The sequence below is a fragment of the Cantharellus anzutake genome (genome assembly GCF_015039405.1).
Source record: "Cantharellus anzutake strain C23 chromosome Unknown EI90scaffold_81, whole genome shotgun sequence".
In the NCBI taxonomy this organism is placed as follows: Eukaryota; Fungi; Basidiomycota; class Agaricomycetes; order Cantharellales; family Hydnaceae; genus Cantharellus; species Cantharellus anzutake.
In genome coordinates, this window is record NW_024067031.1 from 103,686 (window position 1) to 119,574 (window position 15,889).

Genomic DNA, 15,889 nt, shown 5'->3' on the forward strand with positions numbered 1-15,889 from the left:
CCATCACTCCCCGGGGTCTACTCACTTGGTCTGATTAACACCATTTCCCTTCAAGATCCACTCTGAAGTCTTCCTAGCTTGTTCCTCCTGTTGTTCCTTCGTCAATTCACTCACAGCGGGACGTTTCTCAGGCACGTTAAGGCCCGCCTGAACACCTGGACTGTTGGCAATTCTATCGAGCCATTTCTGTCGATGGACTCGTTAGTTGTGAAGGAATGAAGAACAACATGAGACGTACGGCGAGGTTAGGGAAATCATCGAGGTTATCGATGCCCGACCATGCCCAACCTTTGACCCTATTCCAATGTTCAACAATTAATCAACGCTATCGACTCCTTTAGGATGACGATGACGTGGACGTACCAAGGCCAAACGTTGATATCAGCGATAGAATACTTCCCCTTCCCATATCCAACTAGATAGTCTCGACCTTCATCTTGGGTCAACCTGGCCTCAAGGACGCTATAAAGGCGTTTCGTTTCGGTTATGTAACCTAGGTGGATTCATTCCCAGAAAAGAGATGACGGGAATGGTAGCTTGTTCACTTTCACGAAGGTGAAAGAGAGTGAGGAAGGCGCACATACGGTTTATACCATAGGGGATTTTTTCAGGTGCGTAGCGGTAGAAGTGATTCGCTTGGCCTGTTATCAAACCAGGGGATTTAATTATAACGAAACTCGACGATCTTCAGACTTGACGAACCTTGCATTGGACCAACACCACCATGCTATATGAACAAATCCAAGAAGTTGCGTCAGACTATAGCGCGTTAACACCACATCCGAAAAAATAAACTCACAGCAAAGAATATCCACTGAAGAGCTTCAGATTCCTCATCTGATCCGATCTCAAAACTAATCTTTCTCTCTGGATCCCATCGCTGAACGAGATAAAGAAGTATGGCGGCTGTTTCGAAAACGTTAAAGTGCGATCCGTCTGGGCGGTGGTGGGTCACTGCCGGAATTCGACCATTCGGGTTTATTTGAAGGTACCATGGTTCTTTCTGTTCCAATTTGCTGAAGTCCAGTTTCTAAACGGCAGGGTATGAGAAGTCAGAGGATGCATTGAGTGCCCGTGATTGGAACGTGAACTTGTGGTGCATACTTTGAAATTGTAGCTCAGTCCTCCATCGGGGTACAATTCTTTGAGAGCCTCTGTGAGATATAGGAGAAACCCGAATCATTAGCGCTCGCAATCGCCACACAGGCTAGCCCATACGCACCAAGAGCTATGGAGACTTTGTGGCCATTAGGGGTCGGAGCAGTGTAAAGGGTCAAAGTAGGCGTCGACATGATCGAGCGAGTAGACAAGAGCCTAGTGAATGTGATTCGGAGTCTCGAAGTGCAGTGCAGGGTGAAAGAGCTTTGAGAGATTCCAAGGGGCTGGTCGAATGGAGGAGCAATGAACGGCTTTGGGGGTCATTTATATAGCAGAAATGTCATTTATCCACCACCATGTGGAGGTGTCGTACATGACAAGAATGGCTCCCTTAGGCTGCCGGGTTTCGTCATTGCTGGTAAGATCAACTTGAGGGGTGAGCCGAGCTGGAACTCATTCCGGAAATCATGCACACGTCGCCGCCACACCCTGCTGGTTATGAGAAAATCTGAATTGACGCAGAGGTGGATTCGTAAGGCGTAAAGAAATGAATAAGGATTCATAATATTTGTTTGGGAAAATGACTAAGCGTATTACAGATACAAAGTGTTCTCGAACTGAATATCTAATTCAAGCAGCAAACTGGGAAATGAGAGGATCGCTGTGCCTTTGGGTCGCTCAGACGTTGGACCATTCGTGCCTCGGAATGATATCCGAGAGTGAAAAGAGCATCACGTACGTAGAGTTCTATACTGTAGGGCTGGTAACCTGCCTAGATGAAGGTCCTAAATAATTGCAACGAACCGTGGACGGAAGTACAGAGGAAGGCAGTGACGAAGGGAAACCGGACAACAATGAAGATGAGGGTGGAAAGACGATTTGTTCATCAACGATCGCCTTGACGGAAGGATTGGACCAGCGGAAAGAGATGGACTCTCCTAAGAGTGTATGGAGGAGTGGATGATGGGCTGTTGGGACAAAACGGGCGAGTCTTCGAAAGAAGGGAAAGATTGTATCATATGCGCTGCTAGTGAATTTATATTCGCAAAGATTGTAGGGTGGCAAACCCAAAGACCCAGGTTATGTCATGAAGTTTGTTCGTGGTGGTGAGGGAAATGGTTTGAATCGGTCAGGTCGAAGGGTGCCATGTCGGGGATGTGTACTGAGTGTGCCAAAGCCGAGTGCGGGCGTTCGAGTCGTCGGAGTCGTCCAAGTTAGAAAGTGAGGTAGTGCCAGTGATACAACCATTAAGAAAGCATGGCGGGTAAAAGCATCACCGGACGTGTCTTCAGAAACTAGGATGCCAGGAAGATTAGTACCCACAATCCCATTGAAACCGGAAATGGGACAGATCATACGGGACTTACCAAGTACGATCCCACCTTATCCTCCGCCACCGCGAATGCCGTTAGTGCAGTCGACCAAGTTCCTATTCACGACTCCCCGATACAACTACTCATCCGCAACGAATCCACGGTCTTCATCAGCATCGCAATCGTACGTACTCCCACAACGATCCTAACAACAATGTCTTGAATAGCGCATCGAAGTCGGTGGTTATTCAACGGTCGATAGAGTCCAAGCGAGAGTTCCTTTCGTATGCTAGAAGGGACTGCTGATGGTGCTACTGGTGGAAGGGATGATGGGAGGGAGGGGATGACAGTTGCAACAGCTGCCCATTGGGGTGTAGTGAAGCGTTCCGAGATTACGCGCGGTGGGATAACGACAGTGATGGTTCAGGAGGAAGGCAGAAAGAAGACTGGCAAACAAAGCCAGGGGCGCGCAGTGAAATGGGCAGGTTGGAAATGAATACGCCTCTAAATGCACCATCAAGTCGGTGTTAAAAAAAAAGGAAGCTAGAGGCCTTATCGATTAGTCGTGGTGACGTCCGGGTGCCAAGAAATCAGTGAAGGTTCAACCTTCATGTTCCTAAATGACATGATCCCGCGTAGCGTGCTCCAAGGAATTCAGGGTTGTAAGCAGTACGGTGTGAGGTTGTCAGAGAAATGCCGAGTTCGCCGAGTCGAGGTCGACATCCGAGGGTTGGGTTGCCTGCCCATACCTTGACGTCACCACAACTCAATTGACATTACACAACCTCCGTCGAATCATCCCTCTTGTATTCGGATGGATCAAATCAAAGTTTGTTGTCCCTTACGTATTGGAGGTCGATATCCCCAAACGCAGTTCAAGTCCCCAACTTATCACTAGACTATGTCAACTAGTCGGCTTCGTCTTTTCATTGCACCAGCATTCGTCATCCATCCAAACCTCGGCGTCATCACCTATGATGATATGCAGAAAAATGGGCCAGTACTTTGGCGATGAGCAAGCAATGGCAGGCAAAATGGTTTAGCTGAACAAATGAACACCCGATATAAAAAATTGTAAGATACGACCCTGGTCTGTTATGAGTGTAACGGCTAGCAAACTCTGTGGAGGTATAGTCAACAGTTTCTAACAAAAAAACTGGGATAGAGTTGTCAGTGTTCTCGAGTTGAACGCCCCCTTTCGTGCATGCAGCATGAGCATTATGGTGTGGTTGGCCCATGCCGGGAAATGGAAATGATAAGCGGAATGGGGAAGACCAAAGAACCGAGGCCACTCAATCGCGGACCATTAGTGCATCGAAATGACGCCCGAGATTGGAGAGTGCAGTATGGAGATTGTTGAGCGAGTGAGCCAATCCTGGAGCATGTGCTCCTGGGTTAACAACAACTAGCTGGCGCCAGATTTGAACACATTCTGCAATGGATAGGAGTGCCTCCGAGTGCCGTCCGAGACTGGAAAGAGTTGCATATAGATTGTTGAGTGACGTGGCCAAACCTGGGGTGTATGATCCTGGGTGAACAGCAACTAGCTGGCGTCGGAGTTTGACACTTTCTTCAATGAATGGGAGCGCCTCTGAGTCCCGTCCCAGATTGGAAAGAGCATTGCATAGGTTGCTGAGTGACTTGGCCAAATCCGGGGTGTATGATCCTGGGTGAACAACAACCAGCTGGCGGTAAAGTTTGACGCTCTCTTCGATAAATGGGAGTGCCTCCGAGTGCCGTCCAAGACGGGAAAGAGCAATACGTAGATTATTGAGTGACGAAGCCAAATTCGGGGTGTATGATCCTGGATGAATGGCAACTAGTTGCCGGTAGAGTTTGACGCTTTCTTCAATGAATGGGAGTGCCTCCGAGTGCCGTCTGAGATTGGAAAGAGTGGAAGCTAGATTGCTGAGTGACGTGGCCAAACCTGGGATGTATGATCCTGGGTGGATGGCAACTAGCTGGCGTTGGAGTTTGACACTTTCTTCAATGAATGGGAGCGCCTCTGAATGCTGTCCCAGATCGGAAAGAGCATTGCATAGGCTGCCGAGTAACACGGCCAAATGCGGGGTGTACGATCCTGGATGAACGGCAACTAGTTGCCGGTAGAGTTTGACGCTTTCTTCAATGAATGGGAGTGCCTCCGAGTGCCGTCCAAGATTGGAAAGAGTGACATATAGATTGTTGAGTGACCCGGCCAAATCCGGGGTTTGGGTGAACAGCAACTAGCTGGCGTCGGAGCTTGACGCTTTCTTCGATGAATGGGAGCGCCTCCGAGTGCCGTCCCAGATTGGAAAGAGCATTGCATAGGTTGTTGAGTGACCTGGCCAAATCTGGGTATATAATCCTGGGTGAACAGTAACTAGCTGGCGGTAGAGTTTGGCGCTTTCTTCAATAAATGGGAGCGCCTCCGAGTGCCGTCCAAGATTCGAAAGAGTGCAATATAGACTGTTGAGTGACTCGGCCAAATCGAGGTGTAGGTCCCTGGGTCCAGAGAAACAAGGTCACGGCAGAACACAACGGAATCATTCGCTGCTCATAAGCCTCTGGAATCTTGAAAAAAAATCCAAATTCCCACAAGCTGGATAAGCTCATTGGCCAATGCACAATAGCATCCTTGGACCGGTGCTCAACAGCTGACTAGAAGATCATGAGGTAGTTTCATTAATACAATTGATAACACATGCCTTAGCCCACTTGGGTAGTGACGAGATACTAATGTAGCCCTCCATTCTCACACAGACTTCCACCCAGCGAGTTGCTTCCTGAGTGAGAAATACAGCAACTGACACAGCAAGCCCCTCCTCCGGTTCCTGGACTCCACTGAGGTGATGGACAATATGGCGACATGCATAATGAAAGTGCTCGGATAACTCCTCTCGAGGAATGCGCGGCATTTCGTCTTTTTGGACAGATTTTCAATCAGTCCTAAGCCCTTACAGAGGAAAGATCCTGGTTGAGAATCTCGGTACATCGCAGGGCAACCCTGGCATTCTGTCTCACATCTACTGACCGCAGCTGGGGTTGATTGATCGGGGTCGATTCGATCCGATAAAGTCACGGAAGGATTGTGTAGATCGAATCGGAATGTGATCCCAACCTGAGAGGAGAGGTGCAAGTTCGGCCAAACATATATCGAACAGAGATTTGAAAGGTGACAAAATGGCTATCCCAGCTTGCGACAGATAGAGGCTGCTGCGCAATGAAGATTGCTCCCATCACGATGGGTAGTCATATGCAAACCTTCATCTTCCAATTACACTCTTCAGAATGCTTGTATACAAGCGATCCATCATTCCTCAGCAGGGACCTTTGATCGTTTGGCACAGTGTCAAGCAGGCTCTACGTCTCATAGGATCCTTGTTGGCCGTCTTCATGTAGCGAAAGATGGTGCTGATCCAAACAAACAACCATTTGCGTTCTGAGATCTCCTGTACTTTCTTATCCTCGTCCTGAAGATTATGGCGTAATCCGGATGTACTTTCTTCAGCACTTGAAGCTGGAATGTATGTATGTAGTCAGTCCTTCAAATTTGCCCATCCGAAAGATCAATAGTGAGACGATCGATAGGGTAATTGGGGGAGAGGTAGCGATTCACGAGATCAAATTGTCTCGATGTGATAAAGAATTTAATGGAAGATGGTAGCTAGGCACCTCCCAAGAATTTCGGCAAGGGCTCAAACGCTTCTTTATCGCATTCATCTAAAGCATCGATGATGACCACCATAGGACGGTCGGGAGTGGAGGTTTTGTCGGAGAGGCGAAGCCACCAAATCCCTCGAATTGCTTCGCGAGTGGGCGTTGAGAGGGAAGGTCTTTTCAGAGCAGAGATAATGAAAGTGCGGTAAACCGGGTCATGGTCTGCTAAAGCCCGAGCTATGCCGCTGAATAGAGAATCGGGCCGTGACCGTTCGCCAGCTTTAAAGAAGAAGTGCAGTAACAGGGTAACGTCCTCTTCACTCGCACACCGTTCTGCTATCGTGAGCGTAATCGAAGTCTTCCGGCACCGCCACAGCTGTCAGTAGCATTAACCGGTTCTCACTCTCCCCAGTGTTGCGGCACCATGTCATAATATGCTCGGTGAGATCCACCCTAGTGCCTTCTAGGCATGCCTGAGTCGAATCATCGTGGGCGATATGAGGGAATCGGAGACTATCCAAGATTTTGTCATCCTGTAGACGACGTTCTATGGCCGCTAATTTGGCGCCGCCTATTAGGTTCGCCCTAAGCTGCATCGGCCGAAAAAATCAGAATGATTATGGAACGATACTGTGAAAACCTACCTGAAACGATGTCAATGCTTTGTCAAAATCTTTCTTTAGGTCATCGATCCTTCCTGGGTCTCTCAAGTAGGACAATGCATTCATGAAAGCCGGTCGTTTCTCCAATTTTTTCAGTCTTCGATCGATGTCGGACTTGATCTTCCGTAGCGCGCTAGGACTTGATGTAAGCAACGGTGTCGGGGACAACCAAAAAATAAATACAACTTACTCATCAAGCTTCGTGATACTCTCCACCCACGGCTTTGCCTCTTCCGCTGATGGATCATAGGATTTTATGGCTAAAATCACCTCGGTCACAGTGTCGACTACATGTTGACCAAAACCAGCCCATTCCTTCTTGTTGTCCTTGAACTTCTAAGTACGTGGCGCAAACTAGTGTGAGCTTGCATTCAAGGCCGGTCACAAACCATTGCTAACCTGAACCTCGTCGAGGATGGAGAGTGCACCGCCAGTCGCCATTTTTAGCGGGGGACACCAATCAGCCGTATTATTGACAACCCGGAGGATTGGGACCGCTATGGCACCACCCGCTACGAGGAGATCATCGATCTTTTGCCTGAGGACCTCAGCCTTTTGCTGCAATGACATGGTCGATAGCGGACAAGTGACGGAGAGTGCGCAATACACGTGTGAGCCCCTGATACTCAGAGCCACGGGGCCTCCGCCTGATTATGGAAGGATATGATATATGCATTTACTTTAGTAGAGGCTGGATTCTGCCTAGCATTTAGTCTAATCCGATGTCAACGCGAATTCTAGCATGCGCGTTGGCATGACCCAGACTGGTTATGACAGCGAGAGAATTAGTATGACCCCTGCTTGCTGACTTATAGGACCTCATATGTAAGTCGTAATCAGGCACGAGTTGCAGCGATCGCTTCGTACCGAGGGCCCACGGTAAGCGCCCCACGACGTTTCACGACGGTCATCCCGTTCCTCAAGGGAGCGATTAGCTTTTAATTAAGCTCTTAGGATGCAGGCAAGTGGGTGTCGGCTGTACGTCAAAGCTTGTCATTTTTCAGCTATCGTTTTCTGGAACCCAACCTCAACTTCCCTTTCCTTTTGATCAAGCGCCGCTCTCTAGACTGCGCCCTGAAAGCTCCAGGGCCCCACTGTACGCGTGTCGCGACCATCCCATGTCGCCTCGACCCATTCAAGTTGGCGGTGAAGCTGTTTTCGTGGCGCTTGTGGAACCAATACTTGTTCTACTTGTTGTGCCGCGTCATATTCGATCGTGCTCCGGTCACCACTAGTCGGGGTGATACCCGTCGGCGAATAAATTGGCCCCCACAAGTACTTCGACTACTACTTCCCAACACATTGATATAATCAACTAATATAGCGCCGCTGTGCCACGCGATTTCAGCGCAGGCTGGCATCCCTAGCGTCTCATCATGGTCGTCCCATCCCTCATCGTAGAGGCGCGATCGGCTTTTATTTAAGCTTTTAGGATGTGGGTGTCAGCTGTGCGCCAAAGCTATTCAGACAGTATAAAAAGGCTTACATTTAGCTATCGTTGAAGTCGTTTTCCGCAACCCAATATATTTTCCTTTTGGTCTCTGGACAGCGCCTTGAAAGGCTCCACTGTACCTGCGCGCTGCAAGCATCCCACGAGGCCTCGACCCATTCGGTGGGGTTGTTCCAGTGCCGCTTGTGGGCCAACACTGTGCCACTTGGTTGTGGCCTGATGCGTCATATTCGATCGTGCTCTGGTCACCGCTGGGTGTGCATGACCACCCATCGCTGAATAAGATTGGCCGCTACGTGTACACTACTTCGACTACTTCCCAACGCATTGATAGAAGAATAAAATCTCAACATACTCCATACATTACAGCAAATATCAACGATGGTGAAGCCAAGCTCCCCTATACAGTACCACATACCCTACACCCTAGATGTGCCAGCCGCTTTGCCTCCGCTTCCCCCGCCATCCAATAGTGCGCTGCACCGACCAATAGTGCCAATACGAGAAGTGAGTTTTAGGGACGTATGGCTTATTATCGTATCTACATATGACGGAATAAAATGCCACATTTCAAGTCCAGCAAAACAGAGCGGGACTCAGCCTCAAGCATAACCCAACTTTGAAACTGAGAAAAAGAACGAATTAACACTGGTATCGAGAATACCAGAAAGGGCAGACTGACAATAACCCGATGGGAATACTGCAGCGCGTTCAAGATCAGATCAATATTTTATCCGTGTGCTCGCCACAATAACAACAACGATTGGACAACGACGAACGAGAAGAAAAACACCCAATGATCAAAGCTTAAGTGCCTTAAGAAGTCTCGGCAAATCAGGCGTTCCAAATCCAGTTGCAGGGTCCCAACCTCTCGTCGCATTGAACCCTGTCGTTCCACAACCTGGGTTGCTACCCGTAGTGATGTCGTTCAGGACTCCCGTTTGAGAGAGTAAATCCATGGGTTGCTGCCCGTGTTGAGCTAGCGCTTCGGTGAGCGGGTGCCTGAGGAAGGGAGAAACAAACAAACGTACAGAAATCCGAGAGGTCTGCGACCTTTGGAGAGTAGAGCATCGTTAGAGGGCAATCTAAGATGCAGTATACATCGTTGCTTAGGTCTGCGAGGAGAGAATGAAAAAGGAAATGGAACTCACTATCGCAGCAAAAGTAGGTGTCGAAGCGCTCGTACCGAGACACGTATGACTTTCCCTTGATACACGATGAAATACCGATATCCCTGCACAGAGGATGAGTGAGAACCATCAGATCAAGCGATCCTCGAGGACGAAGCAAGCCAGACGCATAAAGAAACTCACTGAGCCGCAACATCAGGATAGGCTCCCCATTTTGTTGAACAATCTTCATACGTGCTTCCGAGTGTTTTAAGGTATTCGGTACTGCATGGTGTTGGTACATGGGCGGGGGAAGTAATCACTAAATCTCCTCCGAGAAGCGAACTGTTGTTTCGGGAATTTGGTAGTCGCCCCAACAGTCGTGACGCTTCAAGCAGCACGACTTAATGTTCACCACAGATATAGGGAAAATACATAGAAAACTCACTATGGCACCCACCAGGAAGATAGGAACGAACCTATTGGGGGTGAAACAAGCTCCTGTTCCCATGCGGCCTACACCTCCATCGCCGAGGCATGCAGAGCGCTAACACCCGCGTCCAAGTGCAGCGTAAGCTTGCACACACGTCGGGCGTAGTTGATTGGAACTGTATTCTCATCCTCACTTCATATAATTTCGAAATTCCGCGGTCCCCAATGGTGTTAGAGTGAAACTTTTGGGTCCAGAGGAAATAGGATGCAGAGACTCACATAACTGGTAGTCACACTTGAGGAAGATCCTTCGTTTTCTTCCTGAGGTAAGTGAGAAAACGTCGTAGCTGTGGATTGTGATAATTTAGTAGATTCATATGAATACGGGTTTGGCATCCGCTCACGGTTCATTCCCGTTATCCTCATAGCTGATGCTCTGGTTCGTATTTTGGCCGCGACCATATGTACTGTAGAATACTAATTAAGAAGAAATGGTGTTAGATAGTTAAAATGGTACTGATTCAAGCCGTACGTACTTTGCTTGACAGGGTACTGCGATCAAAACAGATTCCATGGGGCGATGAGTAACCGGAATCTGCATTGCACAGAGGTGAGGTAGCTCACGATACCCCTCCCGCGAATTGGACATCCAAATTCTGTGAATTTAAGAGGAATGCAAAAACCGAGGGGTTAGTGTTCAAATTTTATACATATAAGGCGTGAAAAGAAAGAGAAAAAGAAAGTGGGAATGAAGAATCGAGATTCAAAGGAATTACAGCCTCGATGCCAGCTCGGAAATGTTCCGAGAGCGATTGCTCCTATGTAACAGCGACAACAAGAAGAGAAAAAAAATGCATCAATGATAACGAAATGCCACAACGATGAACTTTACGTTGATAAGCCCACATGGAGGGCACTCTTCAGCGCTGGAGGATGAAATGGAATAAACTGTTTGAGGTCAGCAAAGTTGGCATATTGCTCGAGGTACCTAAAATGAGAAAACATCACATTTTAGTTTAAACAGTTGATGGGAATTCCGAGAGCGAAACAATTTAGCATGTGATGATACTACCCGGTGATACCGATTGAACTCGCGTTCCTTTAGCCTTGTACGCATCGGTGCGATAGAGCGTTTTAAGCTTGGGAGTGAATGTTTGGTTGTGGTGATGGTACTGGGGTGGGAGCGCTTTGCTGGTTGAAGCACCATCATCACTATCAGAGACGACAAGAGGTCGACCAGAAGGGGAGTAGTTCGTAGGCTGAACGACGTCGATATGGTCGTGCAGGTGAGCAGGAAGACTATATGACGTTGTACGAATCGCAGTGAGTCTGGTCTCGTGGTTGCATATATTGAAAAGGTTGTGTCGAGAATTTCTCTGCGATTTCAATGGTGTCTTGAGTGAGATCCAATCACTTGCGGGTGTTCGTTGGAGTGCGTCGCGTGTGATATCGATGCCGTGCGAGACAAGAAAAGATTCGAGCAGGATGATACTTTCTGAGGAGCGGAGAACTCTTCGACTCTTCTTTGCTTAAGTGCTCAGTCATCGGGGCTAGATGGATCGCTTATTTCAAACGGTGAAAGTAAGGCTAGGTGAGCCCAAACGGAGAGTGATGGGAGTGCGAGGCGAGGAATGCCATGGTGGGTCCATCCCCGAGGCAGTCGGATCGAGCTCTTCTCGACAAAATGGGGTGCTGGAAGTGCGGCGCACACCCAACTCAATAAGGGGAGAGCAGAAACGAGCAATGCCAACGAGGGAACCATTCGAGACACCTTCCGCTCAACTGCTCAAGGACTGAAAACGGGGGGACACGAGCGCATTGCAGAGAGGCCAGATGCGATCCTTAAATCCACATCGATCGAGGCGGGGAAAAACAGCCGGACGGATGCCTCTGAGGAACATCTTTGAAGGGAATTAAGCAAAGTGACTTCCCGCAATAGGTCCCATACAAATTGAACGCCACAAAGTGGATGAGGAACCAGATGGATCGCTGACGATGTGCAAATGCGGAGTGATCTAAATATAAAGCTAATGTAGACTGCATAATGTACGTATATAGCACACAATATGTGACACGCTTACTTCTTCTCTGCCATAGCCAGTGACCAGCTCTATGGATTCTGTCATGCACGCGAGATTCACAGCGATTCCAACAAGATCATAGAACGACGGCGGGTGATGAGACCACACATCACACGTTCGCTCCGACTCTCCAGCTCCAAAGCGAAGGACTCAGATAGCACTACAGTCAGAAAAAGGGTGTTGGTGTGGCAAGGTTGGCGATCACGAGATTGGTGAGCGATAGTGGCGTTGGGATTGAACTGGGGCCGGCAGGTGGATTAGGTTTAGAACTTGGCTACTAGCTAGTCCTGAACTTGTTCCTTGCGCATGTTTCGCGACTAGCCTAAGATTGAAGTGGGTCTCAAGAATTACGTGAATATGCTCGTCTCTCAACTTCCTGCATGATGTCTGCGTGCTCGGGAAGCTTTCACTATACTACAATGGGCTTAGAGCAGCCAGTACAGTGAGAACGGGTTATGTGACACGAATTTATTTAATTTATTCCCACGGCTACAAGTCGTTCGACATCACTAATATCCTAACTCCAGTCTAGAGAGTACCTCGCTTACTTACTAGTATATCCTCCAGCTGCATGTGTAGATGGCCTCAATTCTTTTGCTTACCATGTGGCTTTTTTGTCACAACGACGCCGCTTGGTGCTGAAATGCATGCAACAGCAGAGAAATTGCGTATGCTGCCGGTGTCTCCTACGACCTGACTTCCACGGTTCGGATAACTAGTACTGTATCATGCTGGACCGGGGCCTAAGAAAGAATGAACATTATACCAATCGGCCGAATGTACACCTGCCACCCGTGGACGTTACCAGCCGACTCCGTCCCCTTCTGCTCTGGTTACATGTCCTCAGTACGCTTCCTTGCACCGAGGCACCTGGAAAACATGGAGAATTTCTTTACCTTTTGTTCGTAGGATTTAGGAAGTGGGACTCCCTTCCTTGATGTGGCGTCTCCGTGTTTGAGAGCGCCTCCTACATATCGATCCGTATATAACCCAGCTTATTCTAGCTACAAGCCTAGACATTTTTACCACCCTTAATTAGCTGGTTCCATTGAATACGCATGCAGCTGGTTAGCATATGGCCTTTCGAATCGATCGATCTGTCGATGATCGCTTAACAACGCCTGCGGCTAGCCTGGCTTCTACCGATTGACTCAAATATCGCTGAGACGCCAAGAGGAGATTGTACTTTGGTACTCTAACGGCATTGGCTAGCTTTGTCTCGCTGTACTCTCGTTGGCAGAATGCTTGCTCTTGACAGGGAACTCCTTCGGGGTGCATGTGTATAAAATTGGAACGATACATATACTAAGCTAGTCGCACCAGATCGGATTATCTAAATCTGGAATCAACGAACATGAGCGCCCGTGTCAATGGCAATTGTATCAGGATGGATTTTGTGAAACAGCCCCAACAGTAGTTCTATCTAGCGAATGTACGCCGCATCCAAGCTTTTTTGCTCCTTGAGTCCTGGCAACATAGAAGAAAACTCTGTCCCGTCGATACCAGTTCCATAAATAACTATCACTGAGACTAAGAATTGGATGCCTCTTGGAGCCTCGACTGCTGAACTATGACAAGTCACAGCTCTGAAGTCTTCATCAGGTAGCCCCTGGACCACGACAAGGTGGACATCCTCCCAGGGGAACGTCACCAACAAACGACCACATAGATCAAGCAAGCAACTATCCCTCTCCCCTTCTCCCCCTCTTAGAGCTTTGACCCCAGAGCCACTGCCGGGTTCAACTGAACCGCAGCAAGTGGGGACTCTTTAAGAAGTCATTTCACCCTGAGGCGCGTTGGAGTTTCGGATCCCAGAGCCACTGTCGGATTATTCCAATGAATCGCAACAAGTGGGGACTCTAAAGAGATCGTACCCCCGTGAAGCTTTGGCCCAGAGCCACTGTCGGATCGACTGAACCGCAACATGTGGAGACTCTTAGGAGGCTTTTGCTGTGGACGCGATACATCCCCTCCCCCTCTCTCTCTTAGAGCTCCGACCCCAGAGCCACTGCCGGGTTCAACTGAACCGCAGCAAGTGGGGACTCTTTAAGAAGTCTTCACCCTAAGTCGCGTTGGAGCTTCGGATCCCAGAGCCACTGTCGGATTATTCCAATGAATCGCAACAAGTGGGGACTCTAAAGAGATCGTATCCCCGTGAAGCTTCGACCCCAGAGCCACTGTCGGGATCGACTGAACCGCAACAAGTGGGGACTCTTAAGAGGTTTTTGCTGTGGACGCGATATACCCCCACCCCCACCCCCCCTCTTAGAGCTTCGACCCCAGAGCCACTGCCGGGTTCAACTGAACCACGCCAAGTGGGGACTCTTTAAGAAGTCTTCGCTCTAAGTCGCGTTGGAGCTTCGGATCCCAGAGCCACTGTTGGGTTCAACTGAACCGCAACAAGTGGGGACTCTGAAGAGATCGTATCCCGTGAAGCTTCGACCCCAGAGCCACTGTCGGGATCGACTGAACCGCGACAAGTGGGGACTCTTTAAGAAGTCTCTGCCCCGGAAACAACAAGCAACTATCGCCCTAGATTAAGCAACTACCACACTAGATCGAGCAATGGATGCCTCTTGGAGCCCTCGACTGCTGAACCATGACAAGTCACAGTCCTGAAGTCTTCATCAGGCAGCTCCTGGACCACGACAAGGTGGACATCCTCCCAGGAGATCAAGAACTTAGCAAATTACCTCGAATCCGGTCTCATTTTGTGCTCGCTGGCCTGGCCAGATCTATAAAACTGCAGCTGTGACAGCTTGCCCCTTAATAAGATGAACATATGGACCGTCGGTGACCTTGCCACTCACTTTCATTAATTCCTTCTCTTCTCTTGCATTCATACTGTTCCTATCGAGTGTTAAGATTGTCGCTCGGAATTTCTTGTATTGCGTGGCTCTGAATGAGACGTCCACATGTGGGTTTTTTGTCGCTTCGGCGTCCTTCCTAGTAGCTCCGGACTATCTGTAACCTCGGGTCAGTGATGTACTAGAGAATAACTATGATAGACTTCCCTAAACCCAAAATTCAGGCCAGATCCTCAGACGTAAGATCGCTGCTTCAAACTAATCAGTAGAGCTTGGATCGCCATACCTTTGCTTTCCTTCCCTTGTTCTGGAGTACCCTTGGAGCGGCTCGCCGGTTCCTCGAGATCTAACTAGTTTTAGGTTCCAAAAGAGACGTCCACATGTGTGTGTTTCACCGATTCCGCACTAATGATGCTAGGAGTGAGGGTTCAAGAAAACGCAATGAAAAGCGATGCTAGCGAGTCAACAGTGGTGCTTACTTAGACTTTGTCTATCATCCCTTTCTCTTACACATAGAGTTCCAGTGGAGGTTCCAGTTGATAACAAAGTACTCGGAGGTTTCAGGTAGCCTAGACAGGCGTCCACATGTGAGTTTTTGGCCAAATGGTGCAAATATAATGATATGCAACTCACTTTCTTCTCTTCTCTTGTTTCTATACTGTTCCAATGGAGTATTGAGGTTGTCACTCGAAATTTCTTGTTTTCCATCGCTCTGAATGAGACGTCCACATGTGAACTTTTTGCCACTTCGACACCCTTCCTACCTTCCTAATAACTTCAGACCATCCGTAACCTCGGGTCAACGATGTGTTAGAAAATGATAACAACCATGATAGACTTGCCTAAACCCCGGATCATCAGACATAAAGATCACTGCTCAAATCGGCACCGCTCCAGTATTACTCTGGATCACCACACCTCTGCTCTCTTTCTCTTGTTTTAGAGTACCCTGGGAGCAAATCGCCTGCTCCTCAAGATCTGACGAGTGTTAGGTACCAACATAGACGTCCCCAAATGAGTGTTTCACCGATTGCGTATGTACACTGGTGTGAGGATTTAAGGAAATACAGTGGAAAGCGATGCCAGTGAGCAGCGGTGGTGCCGATCCAGGTTCTGTCTATCTTCCCTTTCTCTTACAACATGGAGTTCCAGTGGAGGTTCCAGTTGATAACTGAGTTATCAGGGGTTTCAGGCAGTCTAGATAGGCGTCCACATGTGAGCTTTTGGCCAAACGCTGCAAATTCTATGTAATGCCAACAGATAAGCACCGCAGGTAAATACCAGGGGAGTGCAGATTC

The 15,889-nt window shown here is 48.6% G+C and overlaps 7 protein-coding genes across 7 annotated transcripts; 2 read left to right on the top strand and 5 right to left on the bottom strand.

Annotated features, from left to right (window-relative positions):
- Positions 1-1,575, bottom strand: EI90DRAFT_3079953 (glutathione S-transferase). Its single transcript, XM_039061857.1, is given in 11 exon segments — positions 1-186; positions 239-296; positions 364-493; positions 585-641; positions 703-727; positions 757-759; positions 803-1,030; positions 1,105-1,154; positions 1,223-1,334; positions 1,380-1,401; positions 1,416-1,575. The coding sequence occupies 9 exon segments, from the start codon at positions 1,290-1,292 to the stop codon at positions 22-24; spliced, it is 786 nt and encodes a 261-aa protein (XP_038910474.1). The 5' UTR covers positions 1,293-1,334; positions 1,380-1,401; positions 1,416-1,575; the 3' UTR covers positions 1-21.
- Positions 960-1,583, top strand: EI90DRAFT_3079958 (uncharacterized protein; the record flags this gene model as incomplete). Its single annotated transcript, XM_039061858.1, is given in 4 exon segments — positions 960-1,030; positions 1,105-1,154; positions 1,223-1,518; positions 1,532-1,583. Coding segments are annotated over 2 exon segments (169 nt in total), but the record flags the coding sequence as incomplete, so codon positions are not given.
- Positions 1,584-3,703: 2,120 nt separating this feature from the next.
- EI90DRAFT_3131819 (uncharacterized protein) lies at positions 3,704-5,308 on the bottom strand (the record flags this gene model as incomplete). The annotated part of the gene is made up of 3 exons (XM_039064425.1): positions 3,704-4,636; positions 4,769-4,895; positions 5,109-5,308. The coding sequence occupies 3 exons, from the start codon at positions 5,306-5,308 to the stop codon at positions 3,704-3,706; spliced, it is 1,260 nt and encodes a 419-aa protein (XP_038910476.1).
- Positions 5,309-6,057: 749 nt separating this feature from the next.
- Positions 6,058-7,282, bottom strand: EI90DRAFT_3131820 (uncharacterized protein; the record flags this gene model as incomplete). The annotated part of the gene is made up of 5 exons (XM_039064426.1): positions 6,058-6,386; positions 6,454-6,640; positions 6,695-6,845; positions 6,903-7,048; positions 7,112-7,282. The coding sequence occupies 5 exons, from the start codon at positions 7,280-7,282 to the stop codon at positions 6,058-6,060; spliced, it is 984 nt and encodes a 327-aa protein (XP_038910477.1).
- Positions 7,283-7,443: 161 nt separating this feature from the next.
- EI90DRAFT_3079984 (uncharacterized protein) lies at positions 7,444-8,515 on the bottom strand (the record flags this gene model as incomplete). The annotated part of the gene is given in 6 exon segments (XM_039061859.1): positions 7,444-7,573; positions 7,584-7,600; positions 7,612-7,931; positions 8,012-8,137; positions 8,231-8,403; positions 8,429-8,515. 4 exon segments carry the CDS (start codon positions 8,513-8,515, stop codon positions 7,775-7,777), a joined length of 543 nt encoding a protein of 180 aa, XP_038910478.1. The 3' UTR covers positions 7,444-7,573; positions 7,584-7,600; positions 7,612-7,774.
- A 447-nt stretch (positions 8,516-8,962) lies between these two features.
- EI90DRAFT_3080003 (uncharacterized protein) lies at positions 8,963-10,512 on the bottom strand (the record flags this gene model as incomplete). The annotated part of the gene is made up of 10 exons (XM_039061860.1): positions 10,480-10,512; positions 10,310-10,366; positions 10,108-10,180; positions 9,998-10,024; positions 9,857-9,896; positions 9,751-9,818; positions 9,558-9,659; positions 9,476-9,529; positions 9,349-9,396; positions 8,963-9,164 (listed from the first exon to the last, which is right to left on the bottom strand). Exons 2-10 carry the CDS (start codon positions 10,350-10,352, stop codon positions 8,963-8,965), a joined length of 657 nt encoding a protein of 218 aa, XP_038910479.1. The 5' UTR covers positions 10,353-10,366; positions 10,480-10,512.
- Positions 10,513-13,505: 2,993 nt separating this feature from the next.
- On the top strand, positions 13,506-14,005 carry EI90DRAFT_3080014 (uncharacterized protein; the record flags this gene model as incomplete). The annotated part of the gene is made up of 2 exons (XM_039061861.1): positions 13,506-13,799; positions 13,928-14,005. Coding segments are annotated over exons 1-2 (169 nt in total), but the record flags the coding sequence as incomplete, so codon positions are not given.
- Between the last annotated feature and the right edge of the window lie 1,884 nt (positions 14,006-15,889).